Genomic DNA, 22,354 nt, shown 5'->3' on the forward strand with positions numbered 1-22,354 from the left:
AAAGTGACCCCATTTTGGAAACTACACCCCTCAAGGAATTCATTTATGGGTAATGTGACCATTTAGACACCATAGTTTCTTCACAGAACTTATTTGAATTGGGCTGGGAATTAAAAAAATATATATTTTTTCCAATAATATGTCATTTTAGCTCAAAAATTCTTATTTTCACAAGAAATAAAATACTCCATTTTGTTGCCCAATTTGTCCTGAGTGCGGCAATACCCCATTTGTGGTGATAAACTGCCGTTTGGGCCCATGGGAGGGCTCAGAAGGAAAGGAGCGCTGTGTGTTCTTTGGAGTCCAGATTTTGCTGGATTGGTTTTCAGGTGTCATGTCGCATTTGCAGAGCCCCAGAGGTATCAAATCAATAGAAACCAATCACAAATGACCCCATTTTGGAAACTACACCCCTCAAGGAATTCATTTATGGGTGTTGTGACTATTTTAACCCCATAGTTTTTTCACAGAACTAATTTGAATTGGGCTGGGAATGAAAACAAAATTATTTTTTTCAAATAATATGTAGTTTTGGCTGAAAATGTCTTATTTTCACAAGAAACAAAATACCCCATTCTGTTGCGCAATTTGTTCTGAGGGCCGCAATACCCCATTTGTTGTGATAAACTGCCGTTTGGGCCCATGGGAGGGCTCAGAAGGAAAGGGCCACCATTTGGCCTACTGGGGATTTTCTAGTGCGAAGTCATGTATGCAGAAGCACCTGAGGTACCAGTACAGTTGAAACCCGCAAGAAGTGACCCCGTTTTAAAAACTACACCCTTAAGGCATTCATCTAGAGGTGTAGTGAGCATTTTGACCGGAGACCTACACCCCATAAACTGTAATGTGGGTTCTCCCGGGTATGCCAATACCCTACATGTGGCTGTTATCAGCTGCCTGGGCACACAGCAGGGCTCAGAGGGGAAAGACGAGGGGGGATAAGCTGTGCGGAGTGCATCAGGGTAAGTAAAATTGGGGTAAATTATAAACCAAGGGATGTATGATAAATTTTAAAACACTCTTTAATACAGAGCTCTGGTTATTCGGGACACGTGTCACATTGATATATTGTGTCATCCCTTATCGCCCTCTTATAGCAGTCTTTGCACCTCTTTTGACTTTTTCCCTTCTTGCCAGTTTGGGGAACTTCCCCTGGAAAATGTTGCCGCCCTGGTACGATGCGTGTGGCCCCGCTTCCAGAAGTACTGGGTGCCCCCCCTTCTTGGTCCCTAAAGATTAGGTTCTTGATAATCACCTCTTGAAATTCCAGGAAAGTTCCCGTCTGGCCTGCACATCGACGTAGCACGTACGCATTGTACAAAGCCATCTGTATGATGTGCACGGCCAGCTTCTTATACCACACCGCATGGCGCTGTAGGGCTTCAGGGCTTGATCTTACAAGTCCATCCCTCCCATGTACCTATTGTAGTCCAGGATGCAGTCTGGTTTGGGGGTGGCCTTTCCTTCATATATCCTAAACCTGTAGGTATACCCTGATACACTCGCACAGCTTATACATCTTCACGCCATACCTTGCCCTCTTACCCGGCAGGTACTGGCGGAATTGAACCCTCCCTTTACAATGTACCAGGGACTCATCAATAGAAATACACTTCTCGGGGGTGTATGCTGGGGAAAACCGGGCACTGGAACGGTCTAATAGGGGTCTCCGTTTATACAAACGGTCAAAACTGGGGTCATCTCAGGGTGGGCACGGCTCATTATCAGTATAATGTAAGAAGCGAAGTATTGCCTCATTTATTTATTTTTTAGGTTCCAGTTCAGTTCTGAAGTTGCTTTGAGGGGCCCATATATTAGAAACCCCTATGAAATACCCCATTTTAGAAACTAGACCCCTCAAAGTATTCACAAGAGCATTTAGAAAGTTTATGAACCCTTTAGGTGTTTCACAAAAATTTAGAGCAAAGTAGAGGTGAAATTTACATTTTTTTTTTTGTCAGAAAATCCTCTTTATACCATTTTTTTTATAACACAAAAGGATTTATCAGTGAAACGCAAATTAATACGTATTGCCCAGATTCTGCAGTTTTGAGAAATATCCCACATGTGGCCCTCGGGCGGTAATGGACTGAAGCACCGGCCTCCGAAGCAAAGGAGCACCTAGTGGATTTTGAGGCCTCTTTTTTATTAGGCACCATGTCCGGTTTGAAGAGGTCTTGTGGTGCCAAAACATTGGGAACCCCCCAAAAGTGACCCCAATTTGGAAACTAGACCCCTTGAGGAATCCATTGTAGTTTTCTTGGGGTGCATGCGGCTTTTTGATCAGTTTTTATTCTATTTTTAGGTGGCGTGGTGACTAAAAAACAGCAATTGTACTATTGTTTTTTTATTCTATTTTTTTTACAGCGTTCACCCTGCGCTATAAATGACACATTCACTTTATTCTGCGTGGCGATACGATTACGGCGATACCAAATGTTTATAGTTTTTTTTTATGTCTTATGGCGTTTGCACAATAAAATACGTTTTGTAAACAATCATTCACTTTTTGTGTTACCTTATTCTAAGAGCCAGAACGTTTTTATTTTTCAAACAATAAAGCCGTGCGAGGACTTATTTTTTGCGTAACGAACTGTAGTTTCGATCAGCACCATTTTTCGGTACATGCGACTTTTTGATCTCTTTTTATTCCATTTTTTGGGAGGTGAAGTGACCAAAGAATTGTGATTGTGGTACGGTTTATTATTATTTTATTTTACGGTGTTCATCGTGCGGGATAAATAACGAAATAGTTTTGTAGTTCAGGCCGTTACGGACGCGGCGATACCAATTATGTATAGTTTATTTGTTTGTTTATATATTTTTATTAATAATAAAGGACTGATAAGGGAAAAGGGGGGATTTTTACTTTTATTACTTTTAAATCTTTTATTTTCTTATTTTTACACATCTTTTTTTAACTTTTTTTTAACTTTATTACTTTGTCCCACTAGGGGACTTGAGGGCAGGAGGCCCTGATCGCAATTCTAATACACTGCACTACATGCGTAGTGCAGTGTATTAGAACTGTCAGCTACTCACTGACAGCAAGCATAGTGGGTCCTGACGTTGTCAGGTCCCACTAGGCTTCCGTCTATGGCATAGCCGGACGCCATTGTTTGGTGTCCGGTTGCCATAGTCACCATCGCCGGCCGCTATCGCGTAGCAGGCCGGCGATGGCAGCTTAACCCCTAAAAAGCCGCGATCTCTATAGAACGCGGCTTTTAAGGGGTTAATCGGCGGGGACACAGCGATCGGTCCCCGCTGTAGGAGCTATGACAGCTGCTGAACAAGACAGCAGCGTCACAGCTCCTGTATGTGTCGGGAGGACGGCCGAAACGGCCGTTACTCCCGTGACGTACTATTACGTCATGGAGCGCGAACGATACAGCTGCCATGACGTAATAGTACATCAAGGAGCGGGAAGGGGTTAATCCCCTCATTCCAGTTCTGACGGATAAAAGAAAAATATGCAGCGCTCGACCTCTTCAGGCCGGATCATTGATAATCTTTTGTGGTATTTTACTTGCTCAGATCGGGAAGCTCATGTTTTTCCTTATCTGTTAAAAAAAACCGCAGGCACATTAGAATTTTGGCTACAGTGGACACTTCATATAGAATCTCATGTAATAAAAAAAAAAGCTTTGGCATTATCGGTCAATTAAAACATTTTTGAAAAGTTTTCCTGTTCTGTTTCTGGAAATCACGACGTGTAAAACTGCTATACAGTAATGGAAAGCAAATTCTAAACATTAAGACACAGGCAATTGTGTTGGCTCCAATGTGTATAATTCGGCCTTATTCAGATGTGTATTTCACGTCCATGTGCTGTTTGTTGAAATAACTGATCCATGCAATTCAATGGGGCTATTCACACCTGTTTTTTCACGGAACGTGTGTCAGTTGCGTGAAAGTCGCTGCATGCCCTATTCTGGTCCATTTTTTTCGGACCACGTTGCCCATTGAAGTTAATGGGTGTGTGAAAACCGACAGCACACTAGCAACATCCGTGTGCTGTCCGTTTCTCACGCATCAGTTGCTAAAGAAATGCAGAGGGGAAACAGTCATATGAATGAAAAACAGTCCGTTTTTTTTTGCGCTGGCAAATCTGACATGTGAAGGAGGACCTAGAAACGAGAATTCAGCATTCTAGAAGCACAAATGTTGCTCTGGGCATCAAGGCCCAAACCCCCCCCATATGTCTTAAAAGGGTTAAACAGCACTGCAGCATTCCCTGGTTCTTGGAGGTAGGAAAAGGCTGTCTTCAGAAGTAAAGAAATTTGGATTCGGGTTCCCTCATAAGAAGTTTGGAAATAATTCCGCTAATAGCTTATGCACATGGCAATTCTGTGTGTGTGGACTCTGTATGGTGTCTCTATGTAAAATTCTCATTTGCCACTTTTTTTTTTCTTCCACCTCATGCAGTCATTTGTATGATATAAGGAGCAAAGCTACAGTGTGGGCTGATAACAAGGTGTGTGTCTTATGGGGAATCTATAATGTGGTGTGTATCAAACTTAAAGGGCTGCGGAGATCCACTGATTGTTGCGAATCTGATTCCTGACACTGTTCTAGCTTATAAAGCAGGGGCCCCTCGAGCAGTCCGTCAATCCCCCCCCCCCCCCCCATTTATGACATATGTCCTAATAGGGCATCTGGATGGGTTGTTTTCATGAGACAGGGATACTACCTGCAAATGTTTTTTTTTTTACTTCTATGGCTATTCATTATTACAGATGCTCACCAAACATTGGATTGTTAGGGTGTCCTAATGAAAATGACAGGATCTACAAAGTACAGTATCTAAGGTCTATGGTCATCAGATTTTAGGCTGTTAAACCGCTAACTAGTGAGATCAGCTATGGAGTAAAGAAAGAGGGACATACCAGTGTGGAAGACCTTAGGGCTTGCATAGATCTTACTCCGCTGCACGCTATATGTAAATGAGGTTTTTGTGTGTGCTGAACCGGGAAGCGTCCGGCATCTAGAGCTTCAACCACTTCTCTCCAGTGGATTGACGGCTCTGCCTATATGACTGACGGCTCTGCTTATCCTAAATTAACTGTAAAAGATAGGGGAGTGATTGAAAGAATAAAACTTATTTTGTTACTTCCACACTTGTATGCCTCTCTTTCTTTACCTGATCGCTAAATAGCGGTGTCAGCGAACCGAAAACCTCATGACAGACTGCCCTTAAGCAATATATCTTAAATATATTCACTCTTGGGCAGGCAACCGCCTTCCTACTGGAAAGTGGCTCCTAGGGCATAGTGTAATGGCAGTTTTTTTTTTTATATATATATTTTTTTTTATTATTTGCACAACAGTCCCATGCAAATATCTTAAATTACATGACCGTTTTCCACCATACAACAAAAACAGTTGTGTGTGATCCTAGAACTATGAGTACTTAAAAAAAAAAAAAAAAAAAAAAGTTTAAGGGGGGATTCACACGAACGTGTATTGGGTCCGTGCGGGCCGCGTGGTTTTCACGCGCCACGCACAGACCAATACAAGTCTATGGGGCAGTACAGACAGTCCGTGCTTTTTGCGCAGCGTTTGTCAGCTGCGCAAAAAGCGCGACATGCTCAATATCTCCGCGTATTTCACGCATCACGCACCCATTGAAGTCAATGGGTGTGTGAAAACCACGCAGGTCGCACGGAAGCACTTCAGTGTGAACCGACAAACAGCGCACCAGCTGTCAAAAGGATGAATGTAAACAGAAAAGCACCACGTGCTTTTCTGTTTCCAAACATCCAAACGGAGTGTCTTTGAGATGAGCGAACCCGGACAACCGAACTCAACTTCACCGGATTCGGCCGAACTCGTTTTGGCCGAACCTGGCAAAAAAAATTCCGGTACGCGACGTCAGGAGATAGTCACTGTCCAGGGTGCTGAAAGAGTTAAACTGTTTCAGCACCATGGACAGTGACTTCCGATCCCAATATACATGAACCTGTAAAAAAAAACAACGAAGTTCTGACTTACCGATAACTCCCGGCTTCTTCCTCCAGTCTGACCTCCCGGGATGACAATTCAGTCCAAGTGACAGCTCCAGCCAATCACAGGCCAAGCACAGGCTGCAGCGGTCACATGGACTGCCGCGTCATCCAGGGAGGTGGGGCCCGATGTCAAGAGAGGCGCGTCATCAAGGCAACGGCCGGGAGGGAAGTTCTCGGTAAGTACGAACTTTTTCTTTTTTTTTTTTAACAGGTTGCTGTATATTGTGTTCGGCATTCACTGTCGAGGGTGCTGAAAGAGTTACTGCCGATCAGTTAGCTCTTTCAGCACCTTGGACAGTGACGGGCGTCGACTAGCCTCATCTCTATGATGGCGGCTGCGCGAAAATCACGCAGCCGCGCATCATACACACGGATGACACACGCAGCTGTCAAGTGGTTTTTGCGCGCGTAAAACGCTGCGTTGTTTGCACGCGCAAAAACGCAACGTTCGTCTGAATCTGCCCTAAGGCTGAGTCCACATGCTACTTCTGGTACAATGTCACAGCAAATCAATGAAAATCTGCATGTAACGCAGGCAGATTTCACTCTAGGCATTGCAAAGGGTGAAATTCTATGACCGAATTGACAAGCCGCAGATCTGAAAATCATTCCTTTAAATCCACGTGGATATTTTTTCCTGCTACATATGGATGGAGTTTTGAAGTCCACATGTATTGTACTGTAAATTGCTGCAGATTTTTAGCAATTCTACTGCGTGTGAATTCATCCTTACACAATGAGTAAAAATACACAGAAAAGATTTGCACTTCTTTGTTTCATAGCATTTCTTCTAATTGAAGTGGTGGAAGAAACACCAGGGATACGGAACGCTAAAATTAATAAGAAGCAGACCCTCAAAACGACATATTTTAATAAAAACGTGGATGAATGGGAAGCAACTTCCCAGCAGTTGCAGGTAAAAATACTACGAAATGTGCCCTGTGTGAACCTGATTTATTAGGCGCATAATGTCCACCAAAATCAGCACTGCCAGTCTTGGATTAATGATGCTTGATCCCAGGGTTTCTGTGCGTACAGCAGATAACAAACTAGTAGTGAACAATATACTACAAAATATTATTCTCACCTGTCAGAACAGGACTCCATGGGAACTATTTACCAGATCCCTCTACCATGCTAATGCACAATAGAGAGCAAATTAAGCAGAGAGGAACTGCTGACAGGCCCTTTTATAACTTATCAAAACTTTTTACAAGTGTATAACTTAAATGACACAAGAACAGACGAGCGTACAGATGTACCTTACGCATTCCAGATTTCAATGTGATGTTTCTATTATACCTCTGCTTGCTGAGTATCCTCAAGCTTCCGTTTCCTTGACCCATTTAGTCTGTTATTATATAAGAACCTCTCAATTGCACTTATCTGACGCTGTATACTAGAGATTTCACAGTCGTTTCTGTTGCTACAAGTGAATTCCGTATTTGCGTTATTCTGCAGGTTGATAAGATATGATGACCTGGTGGAATCAGTGATGGGAGGGCAAGGACTTGGATTTTCAACCACATCGGACTAGAAAAGAAAAAACGTGATGAGAGCGATACAAACATAAACCACTAATTTATTTCTAAATGTTGTTATCAGAGGATCTAAACGAAGGCGTTCATATTCTGTCAACACTGTTATCTTTATTCCTAAATATTTAATAACCGTAGCACACTGCAGTGGAATGTGTTCCCCATCTAGATCCACCAAGGGTTCATCTAATGGGAGTAAGGCCTCATGCACGGCCGTGATTTGCAGCTTGGACGGCCGCGGAGTGTCACCCGCGGGCCGCCCGCAAATCACGGGCCGTGCACATGGCCTTGTTCATTAATTTCTATGAGCTTGAACGGCAAAATGCGGCCGTAATAAGACATGTCCTATCTTTTTGCGGACCAGGCTCCTGGGCAATGCACGGACCGTGGAAACCACGGTCGCGTGCATGGGCCCCTTGTAATGAATGGGGCCGCAATTTACCCGCAGATTTGCGGGTAAATTGCGGCCGCAAAAATAAGTTTGTGTGCCTGGGGCCTAAGTCAGACTTAGTCCAGTTGATAGATACACCAGAATATGACCCATATTGTCTGATGACCCTCATGACATAGTACAAGGTTTGATTGGTGTCACGCAGGAAGAGGAGCAGATCATCAGCATACAGGGCTATTCTTTCCTCTAGTCCACCACGACAAAAGCCCACAATCCCCTGATGTGCTCGAATACTAGCCGCTAATGGCTCTATGGCTCTAAGAGCAGGGGGATAAAGGACTTCCCTGCCGAGTGCCCCTGCTCAACGCAAACGTGTCTGTCAATATAACTTTAAGTCGGCTCTGTAGCTTTAGTATTCCGTTTTTTTAGTTTTCCTGTACCGTATGCTAATGAGCATATGAGTCATATCTTAGTTTTGAAAAGAGTCATATCTTCATTCCTCATGCTTTTCCGAGTTAAAGAGGCTCTGTCACCAGATTATAAGTGCCCTATCTCCTACATCATGTGATCGGCGCTGTAATGTAGATAACAGAAGTGGTTTTTATTTTGAAAAATGATCATTTTTGAGCAAGTTAGGTGCTAGTTTAGATTTATGCTAATTCGTTTCTTAATGACCAACTGGGCATGGAACAGAGGAGTGTATGACGCTGACCAATCAGTGACCAATCAGCGTCATACACTTCTCATTGTTCCAGCCCGGCTTCTTTCACTGCACAATCACACTGGAACAACGGGCTGGAACAATGCGAAGTGTATGAAGCTGATTGGTCACCGTCATACACTTCTCTGTACGACGCCCAGTTAGTAAAAAGTAAAAACACGCCCAGTTGTCTATTAAGAAACTAATTAGCATAAATCTAAAATTGCTCATAACTTGCTCAAAAATTATCGTTTTTCAAAATAAAAACCACTGTTGTTATCTACATTACAGCGCCGATCAGATTATGTAGGAGATAGGCCACTTATAATCTGGTGACAGAGCCTCTTTAACCCCGACACTTTACTTTTGATTGAAAGCTGCTCGCCTCCCACCGGCAAACACACAAAATCCTGCGCTTGTGCATCAGTGTCCTGTTCTGGTGCGTGCACACAACGGGACACCATAGCGGCGCATGCGCAGTCACTAGATTTGAGGCCCGGACGAAGCAGGGAAGGGTGTCTAGCATTGGCTTACTCCGCTCTCCCTATTCAACATACATGCACGCTCGGCCGATTCATATTTATGGGAGTATTGGGAAGATCAAGCTGTCAGCCAAACGACTGTTCAGCCTACAGCTATCTAATGTGATTGGCCAGCATAAGGCCTTGTTAACACAGTGCAGATTTTGCATGTATTTTTTAAAGCCAGATACAGAACCTAAGACAGATAAATATATAAAATAAAGTGTTTACTTTCCTGGATCGAATTTTGGTTTTGGCTTAAAAAAATGCATTTAAAATCTGCACTGTGTGAATAAGACCTAACACTTTCACTCTCTTACATCGGAACAGCTGCCCTTACCAACAATCTTGGTTATTTGGGCTTTCCTAGTTCTATACGGCTATGTTCTCATCACGTTTTGGCCCTATGTTTAGCGTGTACATTGGGAAAGCTCCCTAAGTACACGCTAAACGTGTCCATAGGGCTCTTGTCCTTTTGGCTTGTCAGACTGATATACGTTGGTATAAAGTGTGGTATACATTTTTTAAAATTTATTTTTTTTTATTTTTTTTCAAGGTAGGCTGTGTGCGGCGGATGCCACTGTATGCTATACACTGGGATACGTCAATGCCTTCCATATACGTCCTCCTGACATATAACTCCGACGTAAGCAAAAAACGAGATGTGAACCTAGCCTAACCCCAAGTAGAACACTAATTGATACACTGCTGCATATCATTCTTTTTAAAGTATTATGAATGTTGGAATAATGTCCAGTTTCTGAAAGAAAAGCAAATTATTATACCAATTAAAATACCAATAAATTTTAAAATTGTTGATTTAACGGAAATCTAAAACATGTAAAGAATCTTCATTACTGTAAGCACTGATAAGAAGATAGCTGAAGATCATAAATTCCCATTATTTGAATGAAGGGAAAAATAACTTCTTGGTTGCTCAGTGCTGCAGTTTAATTGCATTTAATGAACATCAGTCAATATGGCTATGGTCAAACATGGCGTATGTGTCGTGGACTCTGCACAGTAAATCAGTGCAATGTCCGTGAATCGGGTTTAAAAAAACCTCATTCACACAAAACGGAAAATGTGCAGATCTGAGGGCATACGGAAGATTTTAAAATCATCAGTATGCTCATCTTGATACAGATATGTTCCCAAATTTGCCATTGATACGTTAAAGTACGTTCACACGTAGCGTAAACTCTGCAGAATTTCCTTCCGCAGCATATTACTGCAGAATTTCAGAACGTACCCTTAGACCTTGTTCACACAGTGCAGATTTTGCATGCATTTTGTAAGCCAAAACCAGAATTGAATCCAGGAGAGCGGATCTATAAGGCCTTACTTTATATATTTCTTCTGTATAAGTTCCATTCCTGGTTTCGGCCTGAGGTAAAAAGAAAAGCTCAACCAGAGTTATTAGAGTTCTGAAATTTTTGCCACTCTCCTGGCTAATCAGTCATTTTCATTCAGATAGTACAGTGCAAGGCTTACTAAAGCAAGGCATGGCTGGGTTCACACATCGAGTATTTTAACAAACCCCATTCACTCACAGCGTAAAAATGATGTAGTGCATTCTAGATATGCTGCAGATTTTCCCAGCGGATTTCATTCATTGCTATGCAGAGTGAAATCTGCAAGTATATCCACTACGAAATCTAAGGCCTTGTTCCCACAGTGCAGATTTTGCATGTATTTTTTAAACCAAAACCAGGAACGGCACCTAAACAGAAGAAATATATAAAGAAAGGCCTTATCGGTCTGTTTTCCTGAATCCAATGCTGGTTTTGGCTTACAAAATGCAGGAAAAATCTGCAGAAAATTTGCACTGTAGCAACCCAGCCTCATGCACACGAGCGTATTTTTTCCCACCTGTAAATACTGGCGTAAATACGGGTCCGGTGTCACACGTATTCGACCCGTTTTGCACCAGTATTTACGGACCCGTGCCCGTAAATACGGTTCCGGTGTCACCAGTATTCCACCCGTATTTACGGGCACGTTTTCGATGCAAAATTGCACTGCACTAATCGGCAGCCCCTTCTCTCTATCAGTGCAGGATAGAGAGAAGGGGCAGCCCTTTCCGAGGTAAAAGTAAAAGAAATTCATACTTACCTGCCCGTTGTCTTGGTGACGCGTCCCTCTCTTGACATCCAGCCCGACATCCCTGGATGACGCGGCAGTCCATGTGACCGCTGCAGCATGTGATTGGCTGCAGCAGTCACATGGGCTGAAACGTCATCCAGGGGTGTCGGGCCGGATGTCGAGAGGGACGCGTCACCAAGGCAATGGCCGGGAGACCGGACTGGAGGAAGCAGGAAGTTCTCGGTAAGTATGAACGTCTTTTTTTTTTACAGGTTGCTCTATATTCTGATCGGAATTCACTGTCCAGGGTGCTGAAAGAGTTACTGCCGATCAGTTAACTCTTTCAGCACCCTGGACAGTGACTATTTACGGACGTCGCCTAGCAACGCTGCCGTAATGACGGGTGCATACATGTAGCCACCCGTCATTACGGGAGCTCCATAGACTTCTATGGGCTGTCCGTGCCGTTATTACGGCCTGAAATAGGACATGTTCTATCTTTTTCAACGGCACGGGCACGGGAAAACGGGAAGGTACCCGTGGCCAATAGAAGTCTATGAGCCGTTATTACAGGTCGTAATTACGACCCGTAATAACGGGAGTTTTTACGGTCGTGTGCATGAGGCCTAAGGCTAGGTTCCCACCTAGCGTAAACGCTGCAGAATTTCCGCAACGGAATAGTGTGCGGAAATTCCGCAGCATTTACATTAGCAGCAAAGTGAATGAGATTTTGAAAATCTAATGCCCACGCTGCGGAAAAAAATAGCATAAATGTTAATAAATTGACCTGCGGTGCGTTATTTAATTGCGCAGCATGTCAACTTATGCCGCGTTTTTGTTGATTTACTGTTGCGGATTTCTCCATTGAATTCAATGGGGATGCAAAACCTGCCACGGAAAGCCAAGTGTTGTGACTTTTGCGGCATAATCACAGCGATTACACCGCAAAAATTGCAACTCCGAAAAAAAATAAAATAATCATTCCTTACCCAGAACGATCTTCTTCTTCCTGCAGTCCGGCCTCCTGGGATGACGTTTCATCCCACATGACCGCTACAGCGTCACATGGCCTGCAATGTCGACTTAGGCGGCCGGACTAACCGCACAATATCCTATGGATATGTCATAAATGTCCCTCATGGGAAAACCCCTTTAATATGCAGATTCTATGTATTTTGCATACATAGAAGCTGTATCATTCAGTCAAAGCCGATTCCGTCAGCTTCTATATACAGCATACATTGAAGCTGTATCTTAAAAAGTAAACATATTTTTTAATCAAAGCGATTTTAAAAGCTGCTTAAAAACACGAAATACATTTATTTAATACAAAAAATATGCTTAGAAAGGTGTACATATCCTTTCAGCTTCTTACTGCTTACTTTCCAGCTGCTTACAGGGATGTTGATGGCTGGGCGTTAGATCAGTAAAGGGCAAGCAGTGATAATTTGTAATGTACTTACGTTTTCCGAGGAGGTAGCCAGTATGGGAATAGAGGAATCGTGAAATGCCTGCTCTGCATTCCATTCTTCACTGTGATCTTTCCTGGGAACTGGAAGGACAGCGGTAGACAAGATGTCAAAAATCTGCCTCTTAATTATTGAGCCTGATGAATAATGATTTAAAAAGATATATGGCAATAGACATTCCAGAATAAATCAATGACCTTCTGCTGCACCAACTGAGGTTTTTTCTTTTCGTGGTTTTCTTTTTTTTGTCAGTTTAAGAGCTTATTCACACGAACGTTGAATACGTCCGTGTGACGGCCGTTAAAACAACGGCCGTCACATGGACACATGTATTTCAATGGGGACGTTCACACGGCCGTTGTTTTAATGGACCGTGTGAAGGGTCCGTTGAAAATCCGACTCAAGTCTATGGGGATCCGTGAAAACGGGTGCCACACGGGTGAAACTCAGACGTGAAAAACTGCAGTTTTTCACGTCCGAGCTTTCCCACGTTGGTGTGAATAAGTCCGAAGGCTCTATTCACACCTTGTGATAGCCAAACGTATCGATAGGGCCCCATGCACGCGATCTATGCCAAAAGCATTTACTTTTGTTATACAGCGGGCTAGTATGCATAGGCATTGCTTTATTCTTACTGCACTTTCCTATGCAGAGGGATACAGTAAAAAAAACATGTACCGTGCAATATAATTTTTGTTACAATAGGAGTCAATGGGCGACGTATGCCACTGTATGCCTATACAGTGGCAAACATCGCAGCCTTCTGTCAGAAGTATATGTAGGGGAATACTCCCGACATATACATCTGATGAATGGAAAAAAAAACAAGGTGTGAACGGAGCACAACAAGATGGCGAAAAAAAATAAAAATAAAGGCATCATGTACACGACCATTTCCGTTTTGCGTACATAGTGGCTTCCATGTGTTGTCAATTTTTTTGCAAGTATGGGAGAGAATAAGACCTGTTCTATAATTTACGGAACGGACACACGGATCCACAAAAAAAAACCCGATTTTTTTTTATTTATGAATAGTTCAGCATGTATCTGCAAATAAACGGATAGGACACTGAAGAAAACAACGGTCATGTGCAGGAGACCTCAGGATAAATTCACACGCAGCAGATTTGTTGCAGAAATCCATGCACCCATTCAGATGTATGGAACAGATTTTCAATCTCATGAATCATATTTTTGCAACAAATCAACAAACCCTAAGTAATTTCATTACAAGCATGTGTCACATTATAAAGTGAAGATAAAGCCAGACCAGGTATACAAAGATAAAATGTAATATATAGATATAATTAATGTCATTTCACCATTTATTGATATGAATTAAATAAATATACTACATACTAGATACATTTCTGCTGCACACTAAAATTAAATGATATTTGTTGCCGAATATCCATAAAGGGACAACCCAAGAGATAGTCAAAGTTAAAGGCTCGGTTTTCACATTGCATTTTTTTTTAACCGCAAAATCTTTGCAGAATGCAATGAGTTTTGGCGCGATATTGTGGAAATCCGGGGGGGGAGGGGGACATTACCACAGTGCCAAAACCCAGCCTCCGGGCAAGGCCCTATGGAGCGGCATTGACACGGCCGGGTTATGCGTCACCCAGCTGTCTCAGCACCCTGTTCGTTGCGGCTGTGAAACTGCTCATTAATGGTTGCGCATTGTTCCGGGTAAAATGGATGTTTACCTGCAAAATCCTGCAACCATTAATGAATACACCTTTATTGGCCGCACAATTTTGCAGGTACCAGCAATTTCACATACGCATTGCAGCCACGTCGTCAATGTCGCTTCGTGGGGCCTTTCTCTGAGAGGGATCTCTGGGAATACAGAATTGCTTCAATTAGTTTCAGCACAGAAAATGAACATTGGTAATTTATCCCTGCAGTAAACCAGCTGCTGAGTCAAGATCTATGTGGATACATTACAATTAGGGTATGTGCACACACACTAATTACGTCCATAATTGACGGACGTATTTCGGCCGCAAGTCCCGGACCGAACACAGTACAGGGAGCCGGGCTCCTAGCATCATACTTATGTACGATGCTAGGAGTCCCTGCCTCTCCGTGGAACTGCTGTCCCGTACTGAAAACATGATTACTGTACGGGACAGTTGTCCTGCAGCGAGGCAGGGACTCCTAGCATCGTACATAAGTATGATGCTAGGATCCCGGCTCCCTGCACTGTGTTCGGTCCGGGACTTGCGGCCGAAATACGTCCGTCAATTACGGACGTAATTAGTGTGTGTGCACATACCCTTAGGGGGTATTCAGACACTGCAGTTGAGGTGCAGTTGAAAATACGTAAAAAACCTGCATCTGAAAACCACACGGTTTTTACTGCGGCTTGATGCAGTTTTACGCAACCACAAAAAAAAGATTCTGTTTTCAGATGCCTGTTTTGATCCAAAACGTCTGAATATAGCCTTAAAGAACACCTATCACTTCCTGGGAAACCTCATAAAGTAATAAGAGACAAGATATAAAACTTTTCTCAACTACATATAATAAGCATAATTACAATAATTCCTCTCTAATTTAATGTTAAAAGCTTAAAGGAAATCCGCAGCAGTGAGCAGTATTTTGAGTGCTGTGTGAGATTTCCTGCATCTAAAATAGGAGAGTCCGTTATGGGGGGAGACCGAATGTGCAGCAAGTGTAGAGTGGAGATGGCACCTCCTATCTTCATGCTGGATGTTGTTATATGAGCCACAATCAATATAAGATGGATTCCTGTGTATTAGGTCCCCTGCACACGTAGCGGATTTGTTGCGGATTTTCCATCCGAATTTGAGGGCGGATAATCCGCAGAAGACTGTTGCAGGTTTAGGGGATTTGATTTAAAAAGTCTTATCCTCATGCTTCTGAACATTTTCCTCATATAAATCAGAGCATGCTGCACATTTTTAAATTTGCAGTATGCCCATTCTGTTCTAGATGTTCACTGCGGATTTAACCTTTTCAATGTAGAAGGGCTAAAATCTGCACATAATGCAGACTTTGCTGTGGAAATGCTGCAGATACGCTGTGAGAAAAAACCAGGAACTAATCTGCTATGTGTGTGGGTACTGTAATAGAGCAGCAGAAGGAGGAGGAGGCTTGAAGCAGCAGCAGCAGATGTAAACCCTGTCACAGCTTTCTCCTCAATAGCTGCTGCCGACTGCAGTAAGAGTGATCACTTACTAATGTACTGTCTGTAGCTGAAATGCCTCTGTAAGCCGGTCTCGCAATCAGTCACATTACCAGGGTCCTGGTGTTTATCTCCTGCTTGTGTGACGTTCTGTACACCTAACGGTTATGTCCCTCGTCCTTGTAGTATGGGATGTCACAAACTACATGCCGCTTAACTCCATTGCTATCCTCCTCCCTGTCTCTTGTGGGATTGTGCAGTGTCAGTAGCACAGCTCATATTGTGTGTGATGTCAGTGAGTTATTACAGCACTACCTTATGCCTTGTAATAAAGGGGTAGGTGGACAGCTGTAAATATAGGAACGGTCTTTGAGAGGGAATAGGAATCATGGGAACTGTAGTCCTTTACGCAATAATCCCACCCACGGCAAGCCCTAGTAGCATCAAAACGGAGACTCTAAAGAGCTGGGTAAGATAATGAAAAATAATTACTTCTGATCTGTGGTCGACTTATCTGGTGACTATTTAGACAAATATAGGTAGTTCTCTGATTTTTTTTCTAAACTCGGAAACCCCTTTAACCTTTTTCAAGCTGCTGTCTCCTCCTTCTCTAGCCGATTAATCCATCACAAAAAGCTGTATCCTCTAGCTGTGCTGCATAATACACAGGGAAATCTTATTGTCTGGCTGATCAAATAACAGCATTCTGTATTAAGTAAAGTTCAGGCTCCTGGCTGTAGGTGAGCCAATTGTTTGTCTGATTTGCGTCTCGCTGATTTGTTACCCATTATAATGCATTGGGGAATAAATTCAGCAGGTTTGAGATTTGCTTTTGGCAAATTCATGAGAAAAATGGGGGAATAAGACAGCAAATTTGTACTAAAAGTTAAATTGTAAGCCTCAATTTTGGAATACGTTTGGAGGTTGGATTTACACGCAGCATTTTTGTCACATTCTTTCGTCATTTTCATTTTGCATCAAAAACCCTTTAAGGTAGTCATAACTCACCATGATGTGCTCTGGAGTGTACATCTTGATCTGACAGTGTAGAAAGTGTATGGTTAGTCTGGTCGTTGGGTGAAACGTTTAAACTATCCCACGAATTTGACCCTGGCATAAAAACTGATTTTACCAAGTTGGATATATTAATTGGGCTTTTGCCATTAGGTTTGGACTTTTCCTCCCTTATTGAGGCTAGTTTTGCATAAGAGTTCCCGTCAGATAGTCTGCTGCTGACCACTTCGGACATGCACCCAGCACCCACATTATCATTTTCCTGGATGCAAACCTTTTCTGCATCCACATTCACTAGGTGAAAAGTTTGATCTGTCTGCAATTCACTCGTCACATTTAAATCACATAAAATAGTTTCTTCTGCATTGGCATTTTTTCCAGTATCTAGTGGACATTTCTCTATCACATCTGTATGTAAGACTTTAACTTTCAAAACATCTGCGTTCTCAGCATATTGTAATGCCTGTAAATTGCATTTTCTGTACTCGAAAGACTGTAAACTTTCATTTCCTACTGGGACTTGAGAAGTAGTAAAGTTAGTTTCTTGGCCTAAACATTTACTCTTCTTTTTTGCTCTTTCGATACGGTTGACGTTCGTATTAAAAGTAGTGTCCATGGCTGTATCGTTGAACTCGACTGACTTTGGGTCAACATTTCCAGTTTGTTCAGAAAAAAGGAAATCTACACGTACTCCGTGAGGATTGTCATTTGTTGGCTGTATCGGCTCTGCTTTAGACTCTTGAATTTGATCATGGCTGCAATAGTTTTTGCTTATCTCTGTGTCTCTGTTCAAAACAGGTAAGTGATAATTACTTCCATCCCCAAGAGCACAGATGGAACGGTTTCCTTTCATAGAGAGGACTCTGGTTGTAGCCTTCTCATTTAGTAAATGTTCTGTAGTTTGAGCGAATAGTTGGGATTCTATTGAGCATTTCTCATTTATTAAGACACCTCTGTCATTGTCTGGCTTATCAATTACAGTATAAACTTCTTCACTAGTACCATCTTTAGATTTATGATGGCTGGAGTCTGTCTGCTGACTTGCATCGTCATTGCAGACAGTTGGAGGTTTATTATTGTCTGGCAGAATCTTGATAGACTCTGCCATGGCTTGTGTCTGCATCGTTGTGATGCGTTCGGCTGCTCTCTCTTCATACTCCTCAACATTCATACATGCCCTGTCAACTGGGATCTCTTCAGTACATTTTCCATCACTGGACTCTTCTATATAGCTGGCTTTGTTCTTTGTGAGAGAGCTCTCATCCTTCTGTTCTTCACTGAGATGTCCCTTATCTTCAACGTTATAAACATTTTGAAGGTTGTTTGCATCTGTGTTAAAATAAAACAAGAATCATTGCAGCAAAATATCAAAAGCTGTATATATTAGCTATATATAGCCCAAAACATTTCTGAATGTAAACGGTCGTAGAATCTTAACTTAGCATTAATTTGTATTGTTATTTTTAACATTATTATTATTATCATTTATTGATACCCAGGAAAAGAACTTCAATCTGGAACCTGCTCATCCGCTAATTTGGCATTCAATAAAAATAGTCCCAATGTTTGATAACCAGAGTCCAAATTCAGAAGTATAAAATGCGGGAGTATTTAAAAAAAAAACAAACAGGTGCTGGCTGGGGAGTAAGTTTGTGATGACCTAGGTCAGGGATCACAAACCTTCCGCACTACAGCTGTTGTGAAACTACAACTCCCACCATGCCAGGACAACCAAAAGCTTTATTATTCCGAGCCAAGTGAGCAGTGTACGGGCTCATAGACTTTCTATTGAACCCATACACCACTTGCTTGGCTTTCTGAGGAAAGCCGATCAGAAACGAAGCAGCACAGCGCTTCTGTCGCTTCGTTTTAGCTATTGGTGGGTGTCTAAATGCTCGAACCCCCAACAATTAAAACTTCTGACAGGTCATTTATCACATGTCAAATGTTTAGTTACCCTTTAAATATCTGGAAACTTTATTTTCTCTCCTAACATTCAGCAATAATATGAGTCAGCTCCACTTCTGTTTAATCATCAGTATTTAAAGAATATACATAGAGGGAGAAAAAAAAAACAATGGAATTTTCTGACCGACCTTTATGTACAATTTCTACTTTACTTCCATCCGTCTTCTGTATTTCATTACTTGTCAGTGACAGACTAACATCTATAGAGCTGCCCACATAAGAGGTTGTTTTATTAGCTGCTGGATCACTCTGGGTTCTATTTTCAGATGTGTTGTTTTCCATGTCACACACGGGGTTATGGTGCTCTTCAGCCTTTAATATGAAATAAAGTAAAATCCAGTAAGTATTCTATACAGGAACAACAGTATGTGATGCGCCTCTTAAAGGGAATGTATCACCTATATATTGTTTTACTAATTCAAAACAAGATTCGGATATATAATTTTTTCTAATCTCTATTTTCTGATTGTAGATTTTTTAATTATTTTTTCTGTACATGATTATGGGGGCAAACATCTTGCCTGAGTAGCTGCTCGGCTCTTTAAAGGATATGTAAACGTTTGAAAGGCAAATTTTTTTATTTTTTTTTAATAAAAAGATTAGTCAGTGTGATTAGTACAGCTTTCTAAATACTTTATTAAAAATTCGTTTTACTTTTTGAGATACAGCTACTCTGTATTCTCTATACAGAGCAGCTGTATCTGTCGCTAAATCCTGCTCCAGTCAGGTCCGTGGGACCGATGGATTCAGTGACAGCGGGTCCTGCGTGTCTCTGACATGCAGGATCCACCTGTAATCTATCACATCTAAGTTCATACCTTAGATGTGATTGTTTACAAGTGGATCCTGTGCGTCAGAGACACGCAGGACCCGCTGTCACTGAACCCGTCAGGTCCGCGGGATTGACGGATTCAGGTAATAGCGAAGGATACAGCTGCTCTGTATATAGAATTCAGAGCAGCTGTATCTCAAAGTAAAAATAATTTTCAATAAAACCTATACAAAGTTGCACTAATCACAATGACTGACCTCTATATATATATATATATATATATATATATATATATATATATATATATATATATATATATATATATATATATAAAAAGCAAGGTAGGAGCAGCACCGTGGCAAAAAACAAAATTGGCTGGTGCTATGCTTTAAATAGTGAGGAGTGACCTCTCCCCATATGATGGAAGCAGCACTCAAAGCAAAAAAAATTGGAAATTTATTCACCCAGCAAATGCAATAAAGCAACTGAATAAATGTCAAATTTTTTTTGCTTTGTGTGCTGCTTCCGTGCTCTACTTTCTTTATATATATATATATATATACACATATATATATATATATATATAAAATTGACTTTCAAAAGGTGTACACAACCTTTAACAGCATTTAGAGAGAGGTGCTTTACAGCAGCCACATGGACCATAGGAGACAATAATCTGGAGATGATCTATTCATTCTATGGGAGAGTGTTCTAGGCATGCTCTGTGACCTGTGCAGAGATCATTGTGCAGGAAGACACATGGGGCTGTGTCCATCACGGATGAGCTTACAAGAGAAACACTGTTCTGCAGCACAGTCCAGTTTTCACTTTTATCTAAAGATATGTTTTTTAATTCCTACCTGTATCATAATTTTTTGGGCCTTATTTAATGAGTCACAGTTGCATTTTTGCAGATTATTATTTAACTCCTTTATTGATTCCAGTTCCTCTTTGACTGTGTCACACTCTATATTCAAGTTTTCTTTCTAATAAGACAGAAAAAGGCTGGATTCACACGAGCACATTACGTCCGTAATGGACGGAACGTATTTCGGCCGCTAATCCCGGACCGAACACAGTGCAGGGAGCCGGGCTCCTAGCATCATAGTTATGTACGATGCTAGGAGTCCCTGCCTCTCCGTGGAACTACTGTCTCGTACTGAAAACATGATTACAGTACGGGACAGTTGTCCTGCAGCGAGGCAGGGACTCTCCTAGCATCGTACATAACTATGATGCTAGGAGCCCGGCTCCCTGCACTGTGTTCGGTCCGGGATTAGCGGCCGAAATACGTACGTCCATTACGGACGTAATGTGCTCGTGTGAATCCAGCCAAACTGTCAATGTACTATGTTTAGGCCTTATAAGAAACAGTACATTCTTTTGCAACATACTATATGTATATATAAAAGTTATACAATACATTTATAAAATGTATATTGCTTTATTTTAGGAAACAAAAAGTTCCTTCCACTACAGTCTCTGGCTATTTTAATATAATATTAGTTTAACCAGAACATACCAAATATGTAAAGTATGTTTTACTACTATGAATGTTTAAAAAGATGAAATGCCTCCCTATTCATAACAGGGGTCAATAGGTATAGTTGATAAATCTTATATCACGGGTTGTCCTACTACTGGAAGCACCACCGATCGCTAGAAAAGGGGACCCCAGGCCTACCCACCAGTACATTCATGGTGCGGAGGAGTTGTATGGAGCGGTGCCGCACCATACAACTCTATGGGAGGTACAGAAACAGCCGAGAGAATGCTGGGGTGGAGGGACAGGAGACTCGGGTCCCCCTTTCTAGCGATTAGTGAAGGTCCTAGCAACCAAGACCCCACAGATATAAGATTTATGTTCACTGATGTAACACCCCTTTCTCTAAATCCAGGAGATCATTTGTGGATGTGGCTAGCGATCTATGATTTCTCAGGTGATATTTAAATAAATGATAGCCATATGCGCTAAAAAGTTTGTATTAAGAAAAAAAACAAAAAAAAACAAACAACAATCAAAAACCTAATCAAAATGTGTACAAAGAATTGTACCTGTGCTTTCCACTCTGTAAAAGCTTGCTGGTGATCTCTCTGAAGAGCCAGGAACTTTTCCTCATTTTCTGTTGCCTTTGCTCTTTGAAGCTCATTATCTCTTTCAAGGGTCTGCAATAAAATTAATTATCCAAAAAATAATCAATACCACATTAATGAATTCTGACGTGTTTTATGTTGCTTGCACCTATTGTTTCGAACATGCTAGAAGTGCCACACAGATCAGTGATAATGTGCTATCAACAATAATTTTCATAAATTAACAGAAAGGTACTTATAGTTTAGCTAACAGGAAACAGTGGGAGTTTAGAGAGAAGAAATGGTAATAAAAGGATATAAAAACACTTGCCATTACTCAGATTCACTGCATGAGTTTTAATGTGCTTCCAGAAAAAAACAAAACCTAATCTAAGACATAGGCAAATCTGAAATGTAATATAAAGAAATAAGTAATAAACGAAATTATTTTGATGTACTTAAATGGAATTCAATGCATAATGGTTATATGAACCATCTACATAATGAAGCATCCATGTTCACATGTACTATTTACATTTCCTTCCTAAAACATACGGCATATGAAGACACTTCAGAAGTGTTTTCCGAGCAATGCACATCATGACTTTAACACTGCCAAAGAAGAAGCCGTTATTTCTGCGTTTACTCAACACTAGCATTGCTG

General features: G+C 41.6%; 1 protein-coding gene across 7 annotated transcripts in view; it reads right to left on the bottom strand.

Moving 5' to 3' along the window:
• Nucleotides 1-6,856: 6,856 nt before the first annotated feature.
• Nucleotides 6,857-22,354, bottom strand: part of CCDC73 (coiled-coil domain containing 73) — a 71,753-nt gene continuing 56,255 nt past the window's right edge. For 3 of the 7 annotated variants that reach the window (XM_075837760.1, XM_075837764.1, XM_075837759.1), the window contains 6 exons: nucleotides 21,673-21,783; nucleotides 18,974-19,157; nucleotides 16,872-18,206; nucleotides 12,704-12,792; nucleotides 10,408-10,542; nucleotides 6,857-7,538 (listed from right to left, as the gene is read on the bottom strand). In XM_075837760.1, the coding sequence (XP_075693875.1) occupies nucleotides 7,302-7,538; nucleotides 10,408-10,542; nucleotides 12,704-12,792; nucleotides 16,872-18,206; nucleotides 18,974-19,157; nucleotides 21,673-21,783 (2,091 nt within the window). In that variant the 3' untranslated portion in view covers nucleotides 6,857-7,301. Of the gene's footprint in view, nucleotides 7,539-10,407; nucleotides 10,543-12,703; nucleotides 12,793-14,418; nucleotides 14,552-16,871; nucleotides 18,207-18,973; nucleotides 19,158-21,672; nucleotides 21,784-22,354 lie in introns of those variants that run through there. The other 4 variants (XM_075837762.1, XR_012850571.1, XR_012850572.1 and 1 more) reach the window with 4 other exon arrangements.

This window comes from Rhinoderma darwinii, chromosome 9 (genome assembly GCF_050947455.1).
Source record: "Rhinoderma darwinii isolate aRhiDar2 chromosome 9, aRhiDar2.hap1, whole genome shotgun sequence".
NCBI lineage: Eukaryota > Metazoa > Chordata > Amphibia > Anura > Rhinodermatidae > Rhinoderma > Rhinoderma darwinii.